This window comes from Calliphora vicina, chromosome 3 (genome assembly GCF_958450345.1).
Source record: "Calliphora vicina chromosome 3, idCalVici1.1, whole genome shotgun sequence".
NCBI lineage: Eukaryota > Metazoa > Arthropoda > Insecta > Diptera > Calliphoridae > Calliphora > Calliphora vicina.
In genome coordinates, this window is record NC_088782.1 from 8886868 (window position 1) to 8910936 (window position 24069).

The window sequence follows — 24069 nt, forward strand, 5'->3', positions numbered from 1 at the left end:
CTGTTATAAATGTTTCTGAAGACACGTTGGGAGTTTACATTTACAAACATCTACTTTTATATTTTATTTTTCTAGTTATGTATGTGCAATGTGTTCTATTGTATATTTTGAATTTTATTTTATAACTACTCCTTTTAAATGGTGCATGAAATGTTTTTCGTCTGACATTACAAAACAATATATCATGATTTAATTTATGATATTTCATTAGGGTTTCTAAGTTCACGATATTTTTCCATTTCCGGGGAATATTAAAAGATCTTTTCATTCCCAAAACATTTTTATACCCTTCACCATGAGTGGCAAGCGTATAGATAAGTTTGTCATTCCGTTTGTAATTTCTTCATTTTTCATTTGCGACCCCACAAAGTATATATATTCTGGATCGCAGACTTGGGCACTACCAATTACATTTTGTAATTAATTAATTGTCAAATGCCAATTACCAATTACATATAATTGGTAGTTGGTATTGCCAATTACTAATTACATGTAATTGGTATTTGGTTATTGTCAATTACAAATTACATGTAATGGGTAACAATTAATTGAAATAGAGAGTAATTGATAAAAAATGTGTAATGATTACTTTTAAAGTATTTATTACCAACAATGTAATTATTAAATAACTCGTACATTACACAATATACAAAAAATAAAAAAAAAATTAATAGAATCCAAATATGTTATTACTACGGGCGGATTAATATGTAAATGCATGTTTTTTCTCGAGCGTCCAAATAAAGTGTAGGCTAATTATCTATTAGAATCGCACATTTTGCTGTAAAATGGCATTGATTTGTTATTGATAATACAATGTAGTTATATTTAAGTTCAAAATGCATATTTATGTGCATATTATCCAAGTTTTTAATAAAAATAGAATGGGCAACATATTTGTCAAAATTGTTATATAAATAGCTCCAAATGTTGTCGACTAACTTCTTCATTTCTATGAGCAATTGATAATAATCATTTCAAAACATTTGGCTTCAAAAAAGTTTAGAGTTAGAAAAGCTAACAAATTTAAAATTCAAACTTGACGGGTGTTCAAGAGGATATAGGAAAATTGGTACATTTTCTTTTAATGGTACATTTTTAATATATTAAATTAGTTAGCTTATATACATTAAAGTTGACAAACTAATGAGTACTTTTTCGTTCTGGTACTTTTTGAATTTTCTATAATATTGAACCTATAACCAGGAAATTACTTTGATTTCAAACTTGGCGGGCGTTCAATTGTGGAAAATTGGTACTTTATCTTTATTATATTTATTATAGATACAAAGTTTTACCGCAGTCATTTCCCAGCAGTTCTATGAGACTAGTGATTTTACCTATCATTTAGGGTGACAACTAGTTACATAACTAGCTACGTGACTAGTTATTTTAACACGTGAATGTCCCAAGCAGAGGGTCAATTGATACTTTGTATTACTTAGAGACGAATGCAATACTTAGATTACTTAGATGCACTTAAGTGACAATTGTCTTTACGCTAGATTACATGGGATGCATAAAGTAACTAATTGACATCTCTCTGCAATAAAAATAGCACAAACGTGTCAAATGACCCAAAATATATCAATTGGAGTCAGTCAAGTCATCAAACATTAGTCTATAATGGATAGATTTACTACTTTCTTAACTGCTGGGTTATTACTTTACAGCTCGATCAAAAAATTTATGATTTTAAAATACAATTTTCTGAAAATATGTGAATTCATTTAATTGATGCTTTACGATAAAGCAATAAATCTGAACAATTTCTGCCGTTTTCGATTTTTTTAAAACAAACAAATTTGCTCAATTGGTTATTATAACTCCGAAACCACTGAGCCGATTCAAACGCAATAAATAGCGGATTAAAGGTTATGTAACTTTAAACATTTCTAAGTTTTTTTTTATAATATCGGACTAACCCTTTTTGAGTTATCATAAATTATGTGGAGAAGCGTCTAAAATATTCACGATTTTACAAAAAAAATTGTTTAAAAAAAACTTTTCCATATAATTTAAAATTTGGCCTCTAGATACTAAAGTACTAGGATTTAACCTAAAACAGTTTTTTCAAAATAACTCAAAATTTTGAGGGTGTTTCAAAATCTTTTAAAACGGCATTATTATGTCCTCACCAGGCCTACAACCCTCATTAGGCCGATTTTAAAGTTCTGATAAAAAGTGTTAATTTGTGGCAGAGTGTTATTATTTAATGTTGTTTAGAAATTTAGAAAAAAAATTAAATGTAATTACCTTTTATGTAATTAGAATTACATTTTTATCAATTACATGCAATTACTTTACCAATTACTAATTACAGTAATTGGTAATTGGCTTTTACCAATTTCCAATTACTTGTAATTGTAATTGATATTTGTTGGTTGTCAATTACAAAATGTAATTGGATTTGTAATTGGTAAATTTCAATTACTAATTGCTAGTAATTGGTAATTGGTATTTTTCAATTACCAATTATATGTAATGTAATTGGTAATTGAAAAGTAATTGGCAACGCCCAAGTCTGCTGGATCGTTATAGATAGCGAAGTCGATATCCAAATCAAATTTCCGTAGCCCCCAAATAACTTACAAACATGATTGATACAGCAATATATCGAGAATTCTCCCGGCTCAGCTGCTGTTTAAAATCGAAAAAATCAGCCACCAAGCGGCTGAGATATAAGGAATAAAACGGGACAACCTCGATTTTTGGGCTATTTTTTATCTATATCTGGATTACTAAGTCATTAAAATAAACAATATGGATATCTAATGATAAATATTTCAAATAAATGGACCTACAATGGGTCAAAATCGGGAAAAATATTTTTTAACCCCAATTTTTTTCAAATATCTTTTTACATTAAATAAATAAAATAAAAAAAAATGTTAACCTAAAAATAAATTATAGTCTAATTTTAGATCTTTTTTATAATTAAACAAGTAAAGTAGGTCGGTCAAGCCCGACCATATAATACCCTACACCAAGTAAATGAGTAAAAATATTTTTCTTTAATCAATAATTTATATTCATGAGTGATTTTCGGAAGTGGGCCTAATATGGGAGCTATGACCAATTATGGACCGATCGCCTTGAAATTAGGTCGTGTGATTTATGTCTATATTAAAGTTAACTATGTTGAATTTTGTGTGTATACCAACATTTTTAAGCGATTTAAGCAAGTTAAAGTGATTTTCGGAAGCAGGTCTATATGGGAGCTATGACTAATTATGGACCGATCGTAACAAAATTTGGTGACATGAATTTTGTATATATAAAACTTATTTGGAGCGAAATCTGTGTAGATAAATAGATAAATTAGACATTTATGACCGATAAAGTCCAATTTCAAGGGGACTTTGTATGGGGGCTAGGTGAAATAATAGACCGATTTCAGCCAGTTTCAATAGGCTTGGTCCTTGGGCCGAAGAAGTAATATGTACCAAATTTGATCGAAATATCTTCAAAATTGCGACCTGTACTCTGCGCACAAGGTTTACATGGCCAGCCAGCCAGCCAGCCAGCCAGCCAGCCAGCCAGCCAGCCAACCAGACGGACGGACGGACATCGACTCAGAAAGTGATTCTAAGTCGATCGGTATACTTTAAGGTGGGTGTTAGACTAATATGTTTGGGCGTTACAAACATCTGCACCAACGCATAATACCCTCCCTACTATGGTGCTGTAGGGTATAAAAAGTGAAATTTGGTATTTTAAAGTATAAATTGTTAAAGGGTATATAAGGTTCGGCACAGCCGAATATAGCTCTTAGTTACTTGTTAATACTAAATTAAGCCACAATTTAAGAAATCTAACTAAGTTTAATCTGGACAGAATGTATAATTCGTTTTAAAATAAAAGTTTTTGAAATCAGAACGTATATAAACAAATTTAAACCAATATTATTGTCATTATTTTCTCTAATATTTATTTCATAGCTTTTTCATTATGCTTTGCATAATTTACTTTTATTTAGGAATTTTAATGTTAAGCATCCCAATAATTCCTGCAAGAACTTAAAATTGCAATCTGTATTAAGTCGGTCTACTAGAAAAGTTAATTTTTCTGGTTTAAATAAAAATGTTTCTGTTTTTGTCACTCAGAGAAAATAGTTATAACTACATTCATATCTAATCAAATGATTCACTCTAAATTACCGAACTTTTATATACTGAACATTTTTAATTGATTCGGTTCCTTGAATCTTAGTTCTTCTGAGATCACTGATTTCCTTTTACTAGTATCAATAAATCGATAAATAGAGATATCCTTTGTTTAGGGACGATTTTCTATTGTCTATCCTGTTCATGTGAGAAACAGAAATCTACGAGTCATTAGCAGTAACATTCAACTTTAAAATCTGGCTAACACTTCTAAAGTTATTAACAGGTTTACTTTACATATTTTGAACTTTGAATCTCTATAAAAACCAAAAACTAATTTCGAAATTCTAGAGAAAATTTTGTATGGCCATGAGAAATTATTTGTTTCATCCCTATAAGTATTTCTTAAGAGACAAATTGGAAATTCCTCATAAAAAACCAACAATATATCCGAATCATAAAATTGTTCTTTTGATATTTTTAAATCTTTATATGAGAACATCAAAAAGTTGTGTCAGGTTTCTTATATGACCTTCTAGAACTTTAGGTATAAAATGTGTAAAATTTCATAAAATTTTAAAACATTTAAATTCTACCCCCAATATACATACATAGGTACCTAAAAAGTCTAATATAAATTGTGTGTGTGTTGTCTATCTCTCTTTGTTTTCAATGTGAATCACATCGAAAGTCGTTGTCGTTAAAGTAACTGTCAACATTCCCCGAGGTATATTTGTATTCACACTTACGCTAATGTTAGGCAGCCTTTTGTGCACCTCTCTAAATACGTCACGAGAATATAATAAGGCACGGAAGCACTAGTATAAAATGCGGTAACATCATCAACAGCATCAGTTACAGTAAATCGAGGATGAGCACACGTTCCATATGAAATTTATACACATACGCTGCTCCGATGCAAAACACGTTTAAACAAAAACACTTCACACGTTAAATGATAAAACCGTCTTAAATGTATTTGTGTTTATGTGTGTGTGTACTCACATGTATACATGCCTCGTTGTATGTGTGCGTGCGGTGATAATCAGGTTATTTAGTGCGATTGAGGAGAAGTAAGTAGTCGCGATTGTCGTGTAAGTGCATCAATTCACTATCAATGCTTTGCACGTAAATATGTTTTTTTTATGTAAAGTAAGTCTAAATATTTGAAAATTATTGCTGCCAGTTGGAAATTTTAGGTCTCTGTTGAGTTTTTCCATTTGGTTCCATATACATATTCTCATGATATTATCTGACTTTCTAATAAAGAGTTTAGGACACACGTACGCAAGTTTTGCATTTCCGTCATTTATGCAGTTTTACATCTGACAGTTTAATTAAAAAATAATGAAAAGCAAAATCATCCTACGCGATGATTTCCTATCGATGACTTTTTGAAGTCAAAGGTCTATACCATTATTTCGCGGGGCAGAATAGGATATTAAACATGTATTCCTCTGAAAACTAACTATTGCAATGTCAACATTTCATGCTTTTATACCATTTTATCTACCCTTATTATATTTAAAGAGAAAAGTTTCTAATATTTCTCACTTTGATTTTTGGTTTTTGTGGTAGTTCACTGCGTGCGAACAATCAACACCACACCACTCGTCAAATGTAATCTCGTTTTACATAGTAATATATATAAAAATGTCGAGTTTGCTAGACCCAACCTGTAGCCATGAGGTAGGTCGTTAAGTTTAGACCCGGCTACCTCACCAAGGTTGGCCAATATGTAGTTGCCTATGGTCGTTAAAATGGAGTCCCAGGCGATTCGCATGCTTGCCTAACGTCCAGTGCCCTTTTAATGCTGCCAGCAAACTCGATATATCATTTATACCGAAAATACCGAAAGACGGTATGAGATGCTTTAACACAAAAAAATCAATGATACGAGGGCGGTTGACTTTTTGAATGAAACAAAGGTTTTTGGATAAAAAATCATTTTATTTTTCAACATACATTGTTTTTTAACGTTTCACCAATTTGTGTATCCCTATCAAAAAAATAAGATTTTTCGAGTAAACCACATTTTTATAATTTAAATTGATGTTGCAGAGTACCCCTAAAATTATCATGCTTAGCCTGGCGTGATGATTTTTTCCGCAAAAAATAATGCTTATGCTATCAATGGCTGTCAAACACAAACTAAATAAGCAGCTTGTTCCAATTTTGACAGATTAATGTTAACAGTAGTAGTATTGCCCTTTCAGTTAAGTGGAGGGCAATTCAAAAATGGCTTACCCTCGTATGTACCCTTCACGTGAGAAGGGTATATACAAGTTTGTCATACCGTTTGTAATTTCCACAATATAATTTTCCGACCCTATAAAGTATATATGTATATTCTGGATCCTTATGTCTGTTGAAATTAACATTCCGAAGCCCACAACTAACTTACATACCCGATTCATACACTAATATCTCCTGAATTCTTCCGGCTCGGTTGCTATTTAAAATCGAGAAAATCGGTCCACAAATGGCTGAGATATAAGAAAAAAACCAGGACAACCTCGATTTTTGACCTTTATCTGGATTACTAAGTCATTACTATAGACAATATGGATATCTAATGATAGATATTTTGCAACGACGTTTTTAACCATAGTAAGTTGGACCTACAATTGGTCAAAATCGGAAAAAAATATTTTTTAAACCGATTTTTTTTTTCAACAAAATTTTTTTTTTCGCTATAAAAAAATTTAAAATAAAAAAAAAAAAAATCAAAACTTTTTTTTATAAAAATTAAAAAAACATCTTTAAAAAAAACAAGTAAGAGAGCTATATTCGGCTGTGCCGAATCTTATATACCCTTCACCAAATTATACTTAAAAATATTTTTTTTTAAATATTTTTATTTAAACAAAATCAAAAATTTTTTTTTCCAAATTGTTTTTTAATTTTTTTTAAAAAAAAGATTTTCAAAAATTTTTTTTTAAATTTCTTTAATTAATTTTTTTGGAAAAAGATTTTATGACAAAAAAAATAGTTTGATGAAAAAAAAATTCGGGTTAAAAAATATTTTTTTCCGATTTTGACCCATTGTATGTCCAACTTACTTTGGTCATATATACGTCGTTGCAAAGGTCTTTGAAATATCTATCATTAGATATCCATATTGTATATATAAATAGGTCAAAAATCGAGGTTGTCCTAGTTTTTTCCTTATATCTCAGACATTTGCGGACCGATTTTCTCGATTTTAAATAGCGACCGAGCCGGAAGAATTTCGAAGATATTGATGTATGAATCGTGTATGTGGGGCTTCGGGAAGTTGATTTCAACACACAGGCGGACATGGCTATATCGATTCCGATATCTATAACGATCCAGAATATATAGACTTTATGGGGTCTCAAATGAAAAATGTGCAAATTACAAACGGAATGACAAACTTATACATATATACCCTTGCCACTCATGATGAAGGGTATAATCAATTTTGTTTACCTAAAAATATTTAAAATTTTTATTTTGAATTATAATTTGGTGAAGGGTATATAAGATTCAGCACAGCCGAATATAGCTCTCTTATCTACTTGTTTTTTCCACAAACTGTATAACTAATTAAACTGCTGAAGATGCTAAAGCATCTTTTTGATACCCAAGTTCCAATCAAATATTTTATATTCTGTATAATTCTTTGACCACTGTTTATCCTTTGAAATTTTAGAGTCCATTAAATGGCATCTGACTCGATGAAGAAAAACTACTGGGACCTTTTCTCGAAATCAAGTTATCGCCAAATTTTGATTTCAATAAATCGATGGTTTCGGTCAGTGTATGGCCATACTGTTGAAATCACATCTCGCCCGGATTAATGTCATCCATATTTTCAAACTGAAAATCGTTGATCATAATCATTTACCGTAATGCGAGCTACGGCTTTACGTAGCTCACTCTATATGTGGCAATTTTGTTTATTAACAAACCCTTTAAGCCAAAAATAAGCCTCATCGCTGAATACAATTTTGCGATAAAACAGTCGTCTATAAGTTGCGCGAATGACTGAGTTTCCAAAAAAAATTGGATAATATAATTTTTCAATCGTCAATCTATTCATGATGATTTTCCAGAGTTTACTGATCAAACATTTAATAAAGTGAGTTATATCGGGCATAAAAAAATAACCTTTATTTCCATTCTCTTTTTTCAATTCCCCCAATGAGTCCGTTCCCCATATGCCAATTTAAGGCTAGTAAAAAGGAGGGCATTACATGATAGAACAACGCTGCTATAATTATTTTTATTTGTAATTACAATTTTTAACGATTAATAGTTTTTATTGTTCTTATTTATATTTGTATTTAAAAAATAATAATAATTAAATAAATAAATTCATAAATTCTTCCCTAATATTATTTAAATTATTTATATGTAATTTCCAACGTTGGCTTGAGGCAAATATTTTACATAACCTATATTCTGCTTTTCTCAGAGCCGTTGGCAAGAAAAGAAAATTATTTTCATGTAATTGTTAAAAAAAACAACGAATAAACAATACAATTTCCACACACTGAAACTACAAAAATACTTATCCTGCATAAACTTGCGGTATAGCCAGATACTTTAATTATGAGCGAAATTTGTTGCATGAGTTTTCAGATTTTTATAAAATAGCGAAATATGTAGAGCAAAACTTGCACTATAGCCAGATACGAAATATTTGTTTTTAATTTCTTAAATACATAAATATAGCACATAAATAGTAATACAATTTAATTATGTTAATTTCTTTTCCACCCAAATAATTTATATTAAGCCGAATCATAAATAACATTTCTTTTTTTTTTAATTTAAGTGTTTATTTATAGAGGTTTTCTTTTATTTTCTGGTAATAAATGAAAATGTACATAAATAAGTGTCGAGTTATATTTGAAATGAATGTGTTCATTAATTATAACAATATATGTATGTATAGAAAGAAACAAGTTAATAAAGTAAAATACACACGCTGCCACATTGCAACTCGTACTCTAGTACTCACTCGTACAAGACACAATAAAAGTTTGAAAGATTAAAAACACATTAATATTTTTTTTCTTACTTACAATTAGAAATCAAAATCTTAGAAATGAAAAACAAAAATATAAAAGAAAAATACTCGTACACTTGAATATTACTGCTTACTGCCCTGCCCGCCTGCCACCTTGCTCGAGTAGTATTATTTATGGTTTGTTGTCCATGCCACACGTGGCTAGAATCGGTTTTTATTCATACTCGTCCTCGTAGTTGTGGTACGTAGTTTTAACGAATGCAGCAGCAGCTAGTTATCTTACAATGTAATTTTTGGTATGATTTTGAAAAGTTTGTAATAAATCCTTAGAAGGCACATAATGAGAGTAACACCAAATGAAGTCTTTAACAGGTTGTGTACGAAAAGCCATCTAAATGGAATGGAATGGAAGACAAACAGAAAAAATTAAATACGAAAATAGAATGAAAATGTAGGAAGATTGCAGTAACATAAATAAATAATTACACCGGTCAACACATTCGGTCAACTGTGGCGAGTGGTTTCATTTTAAAACTATTCCTAGTAGGAAATATTGCAATTCAGCAGACTTTAAAGGTAATGGCACAAAATATTTTAGTATAAATAAATTCGAATTATTTAAAATCCAGTTGAAATATAATAACGGGGGATTTTTGTAAAATATTTGGGAACTTAAAAATATGCTGTAATAAATTGAGAAAATATATGCAAAGCTTTCGGAAATTATATTCTTGACCAAATTTGTTATAAATTTTTCATATTTTTAAAATTCCTACAATAAAAATAAGAACACTATGTAACAAATTGTATGGGTCAGTGATTGGCGGGGATTATGAACACCTGGAAAAGTTATATCGGTAAATAGTCGCTGGGTCAGGTCTAGGAATCGAGATATATTGATTTGAAGGTAGCAATAATCGTGTAGGGAACATTGTTATTTTGTGTGCCTTTTTCTTTTTTATTGACCGATATAACTTTTCCAGGTGGTCAGGTGAGGATCTTATAATTGACTTATCGAGCTGATATGATAATTCTATCTTCATGGGTGATTTTAATACAGATTTATACTCTAAAGCGAGTACTGTGAGAGGTTTTGGCTCCCGATCAAATCTTTCAGTTGTTCACAACAGTATACCCACTCACATTAGCGAGTTTCATAATTGTTGAACCTTAATTGACTATTTCTTTGTTTCAGATGTTAATTTCGTTAGTGGAAAGAGTCAGTATCAATTTCCTGCTTTAAATTCTGGTCACGCTGTTATTTCAATAACATGCAATCTTAGGAATGAAGGTCAACCAGAGGAATACTGGTATAGGGATTATCGAAATATTGATATAGATAGATGTATAGATCAACTCAATGAATTAAGTTTCTCTGATTTTTATAGTACTACATGTGTAGAAAAACAGTCAGATATTTTTAACCGTATTATTAAACAGGCTTTGGAAACAACCCTAGGGGAAAAGGAACTAACACCAAACTTATCACGTGACAGTTCCAAAGTAGTAGGGACCGGTTCCAGTTCTAACACTTTACATGAAGGGGACCTGTCACTTTAACATGGGGATGTCCTAGGAAAGGGTTAATTGACACCTTTTTGACACTTTGTGACATGTCTCTGAACTTACCTAAATGGACGTATTCAATTTCGGTTAATACAAGACCTGTCTCATATATTGTCCCAAGTGAACAACTCGCTGAACTAACCTAAGCGCACTTATTCAATGTCGGTTCAACTTTTTTTTATAATATTTGGTAAAAAAAACCGGTTCATTTGCATTCATTATGTAACCTATCACAATGAGCCGAAAATATGTGACTTCACCACTTTCTAGAGTCTAGAAAGTGGTGAAATGATGGCAATGATGTCTGTCTAGAATCTAGACCAACATCATTGCCATATAAAGAGATTGAACACCCACAAAACCCAGTCACAAGACTAATTTTGTGTCAGTTACCTTTCCTCAGTAGTAACTACACTTTAACACTAGTTAAGTGATATGTCTTGTTTTCACCTATCATAATTCGTTCCTTTTGGTAATAATTTTGTATTCACTGGTCACAGGACAAGTGCTCTGAGAACAATTGACACAAATTTCCCGCAGGGAAGTGTACCACTTAGACAATATTTTCCTGCCAAATCTGAGAAATGGTTGGAATCCAGGGAACTCAAAATAGCTAAGGTGAACAGAGATTTAGCTTGGCGAGCATACTGCTAGATTAATTCTGTATCTAATCGTCAAATTTATTGCAGATATCGGAATAAAGTGAAATCGGTAATTAGGCGATTAAGAAGATTGAATAGTATTCGATTCTTTGGTGACTGTACTCAGTCCCAATTATGGACGAAATTAAGATCAAAATGAGTTGTTGGTAATGATAACATTGGTAATTCTATTGATATTGAGGAGTTTAATGAGCATTCATTGCTTCCACCAATTGATCGATGTTTTTTGCATTTCATTGCAATGGGGGCACATTTAGGAATATAGACTCGTCGGAGGTATTTGAGGCGATGACAAGCATTAAGACGAATTCTGTTGGACCTGATGGTATTTCTTTAAAATTTCTCAAAATTATATATCCTGTTATTTCATCACATCTTACTTTTCTATTATATTCTATAATAACAACCTCTATATTTCCAAAGTCGTGGAAAATCGGTCGCGTTGTACCAATACCAAAAATAAAATTACCACGTTCACATTCGGACTATCGCCCAGTAAGTATATTAAATGCCTGCTCTAAAGTGTTAGAAATCTTGTTAAGAAAACAAATGTTGAGTTATATTAGTTCCAGGAACATGATAAACCCATATCAATCTGGTTTCAGGAGTGGTTATAACACTACGGGGTTAGTATTAGATATCACTGAGAATATACGGAAGAATATTAAAATTTTTAGGGGGGTACCGCAAGGATCTATTTTAGGACCTCTTTTATTTACAATGTACTTGAATGATATATATAATATGATAAGGTTTTGCAAGTGTTATACATATGCGGATGATGTTCAATTATTAGCAAATGATTCTGGTTTTGGTCTGAATTTCCTTGAATCGAATGTCAATGATGATCTAAAACGTATTATAGAGTGGTCTGAAACTAATTATTTACATTTAAATTCTTCCAAGACAAAAGCCATGTATTTTTCGCATGATACAGTTCTACTACGTGTATATTTAAAGGACGAGAGCGTTGGCTTTGTATCTCATTACAAGATTTTGTGTATTTATGTGGACACTAAATAGGATTTTATTTTTCACATTAATTTTATAATATCAAGAGTTTCTTTTATTTTAAGTAAACTTTATTGCATCGTGATATACCTTCCTATGACTGTTAGAAAGACAGTGGCATTATCCTTATGTCTTCATTTATTTCTTTATGGCCTTGAGATATTTTCAGGGATATCTCAACAGAATTTAGCTAAACTGAAAATATGCTTCAATCGAGTTATTAGGTATATTTGCAATCTTAAGTTTAGAGAACATGTTTCTGGACATATTTTCAGTATAATGGGCTCAGATTTTGAAAGTTTTATCAAATTACAATTAATAATGCAATTTCATAAAATTGTTAAGTATTGTAAACCTCCATATCTGCTTGAGAAATTCAACTTTGGCAGATCTTCTAGGACGAACACACTTATATTCCCAAATCACTCATCTCTGTATATGACTAGATCTTTTCTATTCCGAGTTACAAGGTTATGGAACAACTGTCTTCCCAATGTAGAGCGAAATTTTAACAAATCTATTAGACAGTTTTAGAATATTTCGAAGAAATATATTTAAGTCCTATATTTGCTGTTACTAACAAAACAAAGATCTAAGCGTTTATCATCAATATTCTATTTTTTTTAACTTCGATATTTTGTGCAAAATTGGGGTTGGTTTTTTTTTTTAATTTTTTTTATACATAAAATTTAATTAAAATTAGATTTTTCTTATTTATAAGGATACTAAAATTATATTAAAATTTGTTATTATGAATTTGTTTAATATATAGTCATATTTATCTCCTAGATGTATTGGCCTTAAAGGCTTGTAATCTATTGAATAGTGCTAAAATGTATAAAAATACAAAAAGGGATTTTTGTAAATTTTTCGGGAATTTATATAATTTAGTCAGAAATCTTATAAGAAATTTTAGGGAGTTATATTCTATTCAGGAATTTACAGAATTAGTTTAAAATTATTATAAAATACAAATGATACAACTTCAGTAAAATTTTTCGCAATCCTGCTAATTTTTTGGAAGGGGATTTTTATAAAATTTTTAGGAATTTAAATAATTCTTTAAAGGATATGGTAGAGGGTTTAAAAAGTTCTAGAATAATTTATAAAAAAAATTTGAAAACCCGCAAAATTTTCGTACGGGGGATTTTAGAAAATCTCTAAAAACTCAAATAAGTCTTTCAAAAATATATTAAAATGTTTAAAAAGTTCCCGAATTAAAAAAAATATTAAAATGTTTCAAAATCCCGGTCGTGGGATTTCTATAAAATTCTTAGGAATTTAGGAACTTAAAAATTTGTTTCAAAAATGTGCTAAAATGTTTAGAAAACTTCTGGGATAAATTAAATTTTTAAAATTTTCTGAAAATAAAAATTTTAATAAAAATTTTAGGAATTTAAATAAATCTTTCAAAAATGTATTAAAATGTTTAAAAAGTTCAGGAATAATAAAATGTATTAAAATTTTTCAAAATCCCGCAAATTTTTGGGATATGGGATTTCCATAAAATTTTTAGGAATTTAGAAATTTGTTTCAAAATTTTACAAAAACTTATTAAAAAAGTTTTGGAATAATTAGATTTCTGGAAAACCTTCAAATTTGGGATATGGGATTTTCATAAAATTTTTTAGGAATTTTAAAAATGTGGAACATTTTTTAAAATAGATCGAAAATAATTAAGTTTTAAAATTTTTTAAATATTCCTCTAATTTTTATTTCAGTGAATTTTTATAAAACGTTTAGGAATTTTGAATTTTTTTCTTAAATATTATAAAAATAAGCTGCAAATTGTCGAAATTATATTTTTGACTATATTTTTTTTATAATTTTATAGAAAATTTATTTAGTTTTTTCTTTAAATTTTGGAAATAGAAAACAATTCTTTAAGAATATTTTTAAAAATTATATAAAAATCCTAATTAGATATCCTTAAAATTTTGAACAGGAACTGTTAAAACATAATGTTGCTACCAGGTTTTTAATTTTTATGTGGAACTGTGTTACGGTTGCAAGTGACCTTCCTAAGAAACCAAACCAAAGCAAAAAAAATGTAATTAAAAACTACTTAGCTAAAGAAATTTATTTTTTTTTTTCACATAATAAGTATGCAATTAATTTCCTGAAGTCTTGCTTGGTTTGTTTCAATTCCAAATGATGGCAAACTTTGCTCCATTTATAAAAAAAAAATAAAACAAATTTTAAATGTTACTAGCGACGCGACACTGTAAAAGTTAATAAACCGAAATACTTTATTATCATAGACATACCTTCGATAAAAAGTTTTCCTTTTACGCAAATCAGTTTCGGTATCCTTGAAGAAATACTTGCGTATGCCGCTTAAATACGAACGAAAATACTCATTCCAATTAATCGTGTTGGTATTGAATTGTAAAACTTTCTTTTCTTCGGCTGTCATCAATGCATCCAATTCAGCGATATTTTGATTGGAAAACATCCACTCTTTGAGACCAAACCAGGACATCATGTAAATGATTTTTGTAATCTTTGAATAAGCTTTAATGTAACTACAAAGAGCAAAACGAAAGAAAGAAAGAGAACAATGGAAGACAACAATCAGAACAACAACATCATTTATATTTAGTCTTGGTATGTATTCATAGCATTGATTGTACGTATGTGCATTATTCAATTCAATTCAATTGAAATTCGTATTTTCACATTCAAAGAGAGAAACATGCCAGGCCAACAACAACTACTTTTTTTCAAATAAATAATTGACATACTTACATGCATTTCTGTCCGGTAGCCATGGCAATTAAATCTAGTACATAAGCCGGAATATGATGTAGAAAGATGGAGGCGGCATAATGTAATGGCTTCCATGGTATTATTATGTACGAAAAGCACCTGATCCAAAACCAAACAGAAAAGAGCATTAAAATGAAGGAAAGAACTCATACACAAACAGCCAAACGTGTATTGTAAAGTTTTAACAATGACACTTTGTTCGCTCAAACGTTCGTTCGTACGTATGCCCGTTCGTCCTTTGGTCGTTTGTTTGTTTATCATCGTGGGGATTTAAATAATTTAATCGGAAAATGTTGGGTTCATATCATTCATACATTGTTGTGTTTGAGACACATACATGTTAAATCAAATACTAAACAAAAACATGCGATTAATCAACAACTTACTTAGAAGTAGTTTGGTAACGACTGTTATATAATCTGTTATATAAGCACTTGCTTACAAAATTCAGAATTAATTCATATTGAAATTAGTTGAACCTTTGAATGTTTATATTTATGTTAATTCAAATCTAATCCAGACACATTTAAAATAATTTTTATACCCTTCACCATGAGTTGCAAGTATATATATAAGTTTGTCATTCCGTTTGTAATTTCTACATTTTTCATTTGCGACCCCACAAAGTATATATATTCTGAATCGTTATAGATAGCGGAGTCGATATAGCCATGTCCGTCTGTCCGTCTGTGTGTTGAAATCAACTTTCTGAAGCACCCAAATAACTTACATACACGAATGATACATCAATATCTCGGAAATTCTTCCGGCTCGGTTGCTATTTAAAATCGAGAAAATCGGTCAACAAATGGCTGATATATAATGAAAAAACCAGGACAACCTCGATTTTTTACCTATTTTTGACCCATATCTGGATTACTAAATCATTAATATAGACAATATGGATATCTAATGATAGATATTTCAAAGACCTGTGCAACGACGTATATAAGACCATAGTAAGTTGGACCTACAATAGGTCAAAATCGGAAAAAATATTTTTTAACCCGAATTTTTTTTTTTACCAAAATTTTTTTTCACTAAATATTAAAAAAAAAATTTAAAAGCTAAAAAAATTTTTTTTTAAAATTAAAAAAAAATTATTAATTAAAAAAAAAATTAAAAAACAATTTCGAAAAAACAACTGGAAAAAAAAATTGAATTTTGTTTACCTAAAAATATTTAAAATTTGTATTTTAAAGTATATTTTGGTGAAGGGTATATAAAATTCGGCACAGCCGAATATAGCTCTCTTACTTGTTTTTATTCAGTCGGTTTTTTTTAAATTTCTTACCCCCATTAACACAAAGTCTGGTTATGCCTTAACTAATAGTTATACTGTCGGTTAAAAATTTTTTTGTATAAAAACTGTCAGTATAACTATTAGTTAAAACATAACCAGATTTCGTGTTACTGTGGGTTAGAAAATAAATGAATGTAAAATACAATTTGTAATAGATTTTATAATTATAACCATAGATAATACATATAGAGCGGAAACTCTCCTGTCAAATACCTAACTCAGTTGTCAAAAACCTAAGTTGTGAGAATGTATTTGTAAAAAACTATGTGAAAAAAAGTTTCCGCTCTACGTATATTTAATCTATGGTTGTAACTGGGGGACTTATTTTCATGAAATAATTACGCAGGTCAACATCCAAAAAGGGCTTGACTAACCACTATAAAATGGTAAAATTTTTCAATTCTATGGATAGATTTTTTTTTAAATTTTTAAGTAAAATTATAAATTTTGTTAGACGTTTCTCCAAATAATTAATTATAACTCAAAAAGTGTTAGTCCGATGTTATTAAAATAAACATAGAAATGTTTAGATTTCCATAACCTATAATCTGTTTATATATTGCGTTTCAATCGGTTCAGTAGTTTCGGAGCAAAAAATATATTTTTTACATGAAAATAGCAAATTTGTTTGTTTAAAAAAATCATGAAAAATCGAAAACGGCAGAAGTTGTTCCAGTTTATTACTCTATCGCAAAGCTACATGTAATAGCAACAAAATGACATATCGATCATAAAAATCGATTGATTCTTTTCGAATTTTTTCACAATTAAGTGAATTCGCTCATTTTGACAAAATTTTTGTTTTTTGTTTGATGTACATAAAATTGAGTAGTTAAAGTTCTTCTTTCGAATGATTGAATTTTGAAAACGTATTCCCCATACTATGTACAAATTTTCAAATATAAACTCCGTTTCAATCTGCTCAGTAGTTTCGGAGTTATATTAACAAATTCAAGCAAAAAATATATTTTTTATATGAAAATAGCGAATTTTTGTGTTTTAAAAAAATCATGAAAAATCGAAAACGGCAGAAATTGTTCAGATTTATTACTCTACCGTAAAGCCACATGTAATAGGAACAAATTGAGATTTCGATCATAAAAATCGATTAATTCTTTTCGAATTTATATAAAATTAGGTGAATTCGCTCATTTTCACAAAATTTTATATGACTATTTTGTGCTTGTTTTGTTATTGTACACCATCACAGGGAACCTGTACCGAATGCAACTGATTCGTTTAAAGCGAGCATTAGTCAGACATACAAGGTATTGGTTTGAATCGTTCTTGGCCTCAAAAGATGAGCCTTTCTTTTGCCTCGGAATTCATATGTTGCCAGAAAGATGAGAAAGGTCATAGCTAACAATGACTAATACTTTGAATAAATTTATATTCCACAAAGTTTCAAAATAAAAGCGAAAAAATTTTTAGTCGTACACCCAATAGGGGAGCAGAAAAACTATTAAAAAATAAAGATATGATGCGGTAGCGGTAACTGATCTGAAATGGTAGTTTGGGGGTAACGGGGGTAGATAGCGTTGAAAGTAGCCAACCTTTATAGATACATTTAAAAGTAGTTTGGTAAATAAATGGACAATAAGTAGAGCTTTCATAGTCGTATAAAAAAATGAGAAATGCAAATTTGCTTGATTTTGAAAAATTCTTACGAATAAGCTTTCGAATTTAACCCCTTTATGGACTTAGACTTAAAAAATGATCCATAAGTCGACTTCAATGTATAAACACTTTCAGCTTATATTTTGTTTGCATGTGTCATTCTCAGAAATTTTTTTTGTTTGCAAATGTGATGGCAAAAGCAGGGATTCGATGTGAGTGAGAGTATGTGTTTATGTTGCATGCACTTTTTATGTTGCATACGCAAATGTCGGCAAAAGTGTATGTGTTTATGTATATTAGGGTGGCCCTTATCTGGCACTTTTTGGATTTTTGGTGCTCCAAAGAACTAAAATTATGATCAAAAATTAAATTTCATCAAAATTTGGAAATTTCAAATCTAACCCCAAACAAGTAAGAGAGTATGTTCATCAATGAGGCTCAATCGTCGATGACCCGTTCGAGAAATGGGTCTGTAAATTGGCCTCCAAATTCGTGCGATTTGACACCTCTTGATTATATCCTGTGGTGCCAGTTGAAGTCACTGGTTTATGCTGATTAATCAGCAACAAGTGATGCCTTGGAGGTCAATATTGTTCGTGTTATTCGTGATATACTGCCATCAATACTCGAAAAATTAGACTAAAATTTAACTTCGTCTTTTACATGAAATAATTTTTTGATTAATATGTACTTTTCATCATTTTGTTTTTAAATGGCGGACAACAATTTAAAACCTTGGGAGTATCAAAAATCCAAAGCAGGCTAAATAAGGGCCACCCTAATGTTGTATATATAATATATGTTTGTGTTGGTTAGTTTGTTTGTACTATTACTTGCATGTTCAGCACCACTACTATCATCATATGGTTGGTATCAATATTGCTGTATCGGTTTTAGGTTACACTGCAGATAAAGTTATTGGATGAAATAGTTTGCCAAGTGTTTTGAGTTAGTTATGGGTATATCACAATGTATGTACGAGTATGTGTTTCTAACTTTTATGCATAAATATACATAATAGGGTGGACAACGTTTGTATGGTCAAAAACTGTGTTGATTCTAGCAACTAGATTTAAAATTGAAGATACAATTTTTCAAAGTTTTTCTTTGTGCGTAAATATATGCTGAAGGTTTATCCCAAAGAAACCATATATAAAGAGTTTTATAATAGTATCACATTAAAGGAATTAGAAAGAGTCTGAAAGAGCTTCAAATCAAATGAAAGAACTTTATGAAGTTGCCCAAAATGTTAAAATATTTTAAAATAGAATGTCTCTTTATTTTGCTAAGTATAAGAATAACAATAATATTTTGGAAAAGCTTTTGATCTTCTATATATTTATACCATGTCTTTTACTGGATAAAGCAACAAAAAGTTTCTTTTCAAACAAAACTAATGTTCCATTGTTTCTAAATTAAAGCGAATTTGGAGTTTCAAAATTTGTTTGGTTCAAACACAAATAAGAGCTGCAAAAAGTGCGAACATCGAAACTGCCACAAATCCGCGTACGTTAAGTATTATGGTTTAATGGCGACATTTAATAATGTTACGAAAATAATGTTAAAAAAATTTTTTTTTATTGCAAAAATTAAAATTTTATGGACCGACTGATGTTTTAGCGTTCTCAGAATATCAAAATTGTTTATAACTTCAAAATTATATTTTATCGTAAGTCAATGTTTACATTTTACAGTAAACGAATTTTATAGTAGTAGTACAGAAAAAAGAGGGAAATAAATCTGTAACTTCTAAATGGTTAGATTGGTTTCAATGAAATTTCACGTGCGCAAAGAAGAAGTGTTCTCGAGTTTAAATTCTGAACGTGGACCTCATTTGCCCACCAGGGCCGCGACCAAGGGTCCTCAAAGTAGAACACCTCGGGTATATTACATTTTTAAAATGAACCTATTTCTTCGTTTGTGATCCGATTTCAAAACAATTACACACATAAAATCTTCTCATCGAGTGCTACAAATGACCTAGTCGTAGCTATCAATTGTCTCTTATAGCTTAGGAGATATTCGCATTTGAAAATTAAATTTTCAACATTTTTACCCAACCTACTTCAGTTTTTTTGATAACAGCGATTTTCTCCAGTTTTCCTTTATTGGACTAACAACATACGTATGTGTCAAATAAGAAAAGAACTGTTTAATAATAATGACTAAGTCGAAAGCTATATGCATTTGAATTTATTTGAGAAAAAATAACTTTTTTTCTTTTTAAGTTATCGCAAAAAATTTCTAAGAGGATGTATAAGGAATTTATACTTTCTGAAAGCTAAGTTTTCACAAAATATTTTGAATGAAAAAAAAATTAAAAATTTTTGTTACCGAGGGGATCAGGTCCATTCAAAAAACACCAATTTTTTATGTAAAATTAAACGTTAGGCCTAAAATTCTTAAATCGCATATTCGATATTAAAATATAATAACCGATTTTAAATGGCCCAATATGCTTTTAATTAAAGGATTCCGATAACTTTGACCCTGGTATGGATATTATAACCAAAAAACTACAAATTTACATTTTTGGGATTTTTCAACACTTTTTTGGGAATTGCGGGATTGCTGATAATAAATTTCAAAATTCGTTTTTATTTTTCCATTTTAAATAGAAAATTTTACATAACCGTGAAATTTCATTAAAAACTATTTATAAATAAAAAATTAATTTCAATTTGAGAAATTTGTATCTATGCAGAAATTCAATAAAAAATATTTTTTGTCATATTTTTCAATAAAGTATTCCATGAATTTCCAATAATTGTCAAAAGTTATAAATATTTTTGAAAAATAGACAAATAGCTTGAACGAAATTATAATATATTGCATCATAAAATTTTTAATTCTATGTATAAATTTTAAAATAATCGAAAAAACCTTCTCCTGTAAAATTTGTGTTTTGTCGCTTACGATAATTTGGGCTCGATACTAACTGTGCTGTATAACATTCGAGTGTTTCTGGAAGTCAGTAGAAGTCGGCGCTGGTGTTTATAAATTCTGGTAGTTCGCCAACAACCGTTAAGTTTATCGTAATCAATGTTCAAGTTAATATGAATTGTGTTACCAGTGTGTGTTTAAAGTGTGTGTATTTAAAGAGAGTGACTTTTTAAATTGTTGTATTAATTTGAATAAAGAGATCTTACAAGTTTAAAACTAATTGGAACTGTTATTTGCATTTTAAAAGAATCCGGTTTAGTTAAAGGAAATATATTGATTTTTAAAAGTTGAACCCATCTAATATTTATATCTTTCAATGTACAGATTTGTTATTGTTGTTAGTTTTTTATTATTGTGTTCTATTCATAGACTCAATCACGAGTGGTTGGACTGTACAAAAGTTTCTCGTTCAGTTTGTAACATCCGCAACTGTTGGTTATACAATAATGATAAAGTTTTGTAGATTTCAACATTTAACAATATCACTGTCCGGTGTTCCCCAAAATGCATGGAATAATAATTGAAATGCCTATTTCCTGATCTCGCGAATATTTTGATCCCCCATATTTATTCGTCTACGATAAAATAATGTCGTTGTAATGGCAACAAGATGTCGATATTTGTTTATGGTCCTTCGAACCAGATATGAATCAGTGACCTATTATATTTATATTGAGCATACCACTGCTAATAATAGTGAAGATTATAAAAATGTACTTTTTGTCTAAGTTTGAAAAGCTTGTGGTCATTTTGGTTTTGGATGCATTAAAGACCTGAACTCAAACGGTTAAATAACCATATAGTTTTTTACATATGCTGTAATATTTAAACATCAACATCTTATCGAAAATCAAATGATGGACATTTTTTTAAGGTTCTACGAAGCGGATGTCAGTGAGCTATATATTGCTTATACCACACGTTGTTCTCTTAATTGAATCGTGTAATTCAAAAACCAGTCAAGCAACAAAAAATCCAAAATTGAGTTATTGGGTGATTACTGTTTTGTAAAGGTAAATGCGTGTTTATTACTGAAAGAACACAAGTGACAGCGCTTGACTGGCCCTGATCTATTTTCTCATAAATATTGTAATAAATGTAAAAATAAATAAATACGCTAATTGGTTGGATATGAAGAGTTTTATGGTAATATTTTCCAATGGCCTACAACAGTAACAGAATGCACGAATAGTTATTTCAGAACAAATACTTATGTGTATATGAATATGATGTTATACATTTTACAAAAACTTCATTTGTCATTTTACTTTTGAATTTCCTAATAAAATAATATTTCGTATGAAATTTACAATAGTAATGGTAGTTTGTTTCAGAAACCAGTCAAGCGCAAACTTTATGTTATTTTTTAAATATATGTTAATATAGACAAAAAAGCTTTATGTTTATCACACAGCTAACTTTCATAGGAAAAAATATCAATTTTGTAAAAGTAATTTTTAGGTTTCTAGAAAGTTTTTTTGATCTACTCAAAACTAATAATTTGTTGCTTGACTGGTTTTTGAAATAAACCAATCAATTATTTTATTATTTTTTATAACCATAACCATTTTAAAAGAATATATTGAACTAAAATATCCGAAGAAGCCATTTTCCAAAAATGTGAAATAAAAAATATTTGAGTTGCAAATCACTCATACCACCCGTTAACCATATAAGACCCCTTTCACACTAGGCAATTTAGTTGCGCAAGTCTCTTGTGTTTGTAGATGCCAGAGGTTATGTCGGGTTAAGGAGAAGAAAATTTTACATGCTATTTTGTTGTTGGGCAAGAGACTTGCGCAACTAAATTGCCTAGTGTGAAAGGGGTCTAATTAAATAATAAAGAAATTCAATTTAAACATTTTATTAAGAAAGCGTATTCATTCGTAATTCAACTCTGGGTGGAGGAAGAACTCGTGCGACAATCATATATATGATTGCGACAATCATGTCAATCGTAACATTAACATATTATGGTTAATGCAATCATATACATAATTACAGCGAACATAATATTGTTAAAAAACTTGTAATAATGTTGAAATGGTTACAAAAAACATGTAAAACTATTTTATTTTTCTCTGTGGCGCATGTAGAACAATTGATGTTGCAAAAATCAAAAATTGCATGTGCCCCTAAAAAATATTGAATAAACCTACTTTACAGTAAATTGTCCAACGATTTCAAATATGCTACTATTATTACAATCAGACTTGGTTCAGAAGATATAGCCCTTCAAAGTTGACTGATTTTCAGTGTTCAAAAAAACAGATCATTTTTAGGTAATTTGGTCCGCTTTCAGATACAGTATCTCGAAAACTAGGTAACGGATTCCATTGATAGATCTACTTATTAAGAAAATAATAAAACAAATTGTACTGTTTGCTTTCTGTTTGTCCAGATAAATCGATATTTACCAACTATCCATTTTTTCAATATTTCTCAACTTTGATGAAAATATAAAAAAACCGTACATTTCTTTGATTATTCCTTTACCGAATGCAAAAATTTCCGAATGTCCCATTTTTTGATAGAGATAAAATTTTGAAAAAAAGACATGGTTCCAAAAATGTGTTGCATGTATTTTTGGGGAATTTATGACCCATAAAACAAATTAGATATACATTCATTTGTGGGTTGTGAGCATTATTTTATAAAAATTTAAAAATAAATAAATCTTTTTTTTAAATAATTTTTTTTTTTGAAAAATAAATTAAAAAAAAAATTAAATCTTTTCAGAAATAATTTTAAATCATAAAAAGGAACATAAAAACTGAAAATTTTTAAAAAATATTTTATTTTACTACCCATAAAATTGATTTGTCCGCTAATTTCAACTTTGCTAACCCATAAGTAGGGAACGAAAAAACTCAAATGGCGCCACTGCGCATTACAGTTTCTCGAAGTTTGCATTGTCCAAATAACCTATAAATTATGTTAGTCTGCTTTTACACAGGGCAATTTTTCTTGCGCAAGTCTAGAGTTTATAGGAGAGAGAGGCAAGAAGAAAGAAGAGGGGTACACACTTGCTTGTACTGGCAAGTCTCTTCAATTCTCTTTTGTTTTCTCATTTTCAACATGGCGTCTATTAGG

At 29.7% G+C, this 24069-nt stretch overlaps 1 protein-coding gene across 1 annotated transcript in view; it reads right to left on the reverse strand.

Moving 5' to 3' along the window:
* Positions 1-9384: 9384 nt before the first annotated feature.
* The window catches only part of LOC135954015 (fatty acyl-CoA reductase wat), a 35884-nt gene continuing 21199 nt past the window's right edge, over positions 9385-24069 (reverse strand). Inside the window, exons 9-11 of the mRNA XM_065504060.1 lie at positions 15093-15212; positions 14612-14869; positions 9385-9496 (exon numbers count right to left, since the gene is read on the reverse strand). Of these exons, the coding sequence (XP_065360132.1) occupies positions 9385-9496; positions 14612-14869; positions 15093-15212 (490 nt within the window). The remainder of the gene's footprint in view (positions 9497-14611; positions 14870-15092; positions 15213-24069) is intronic.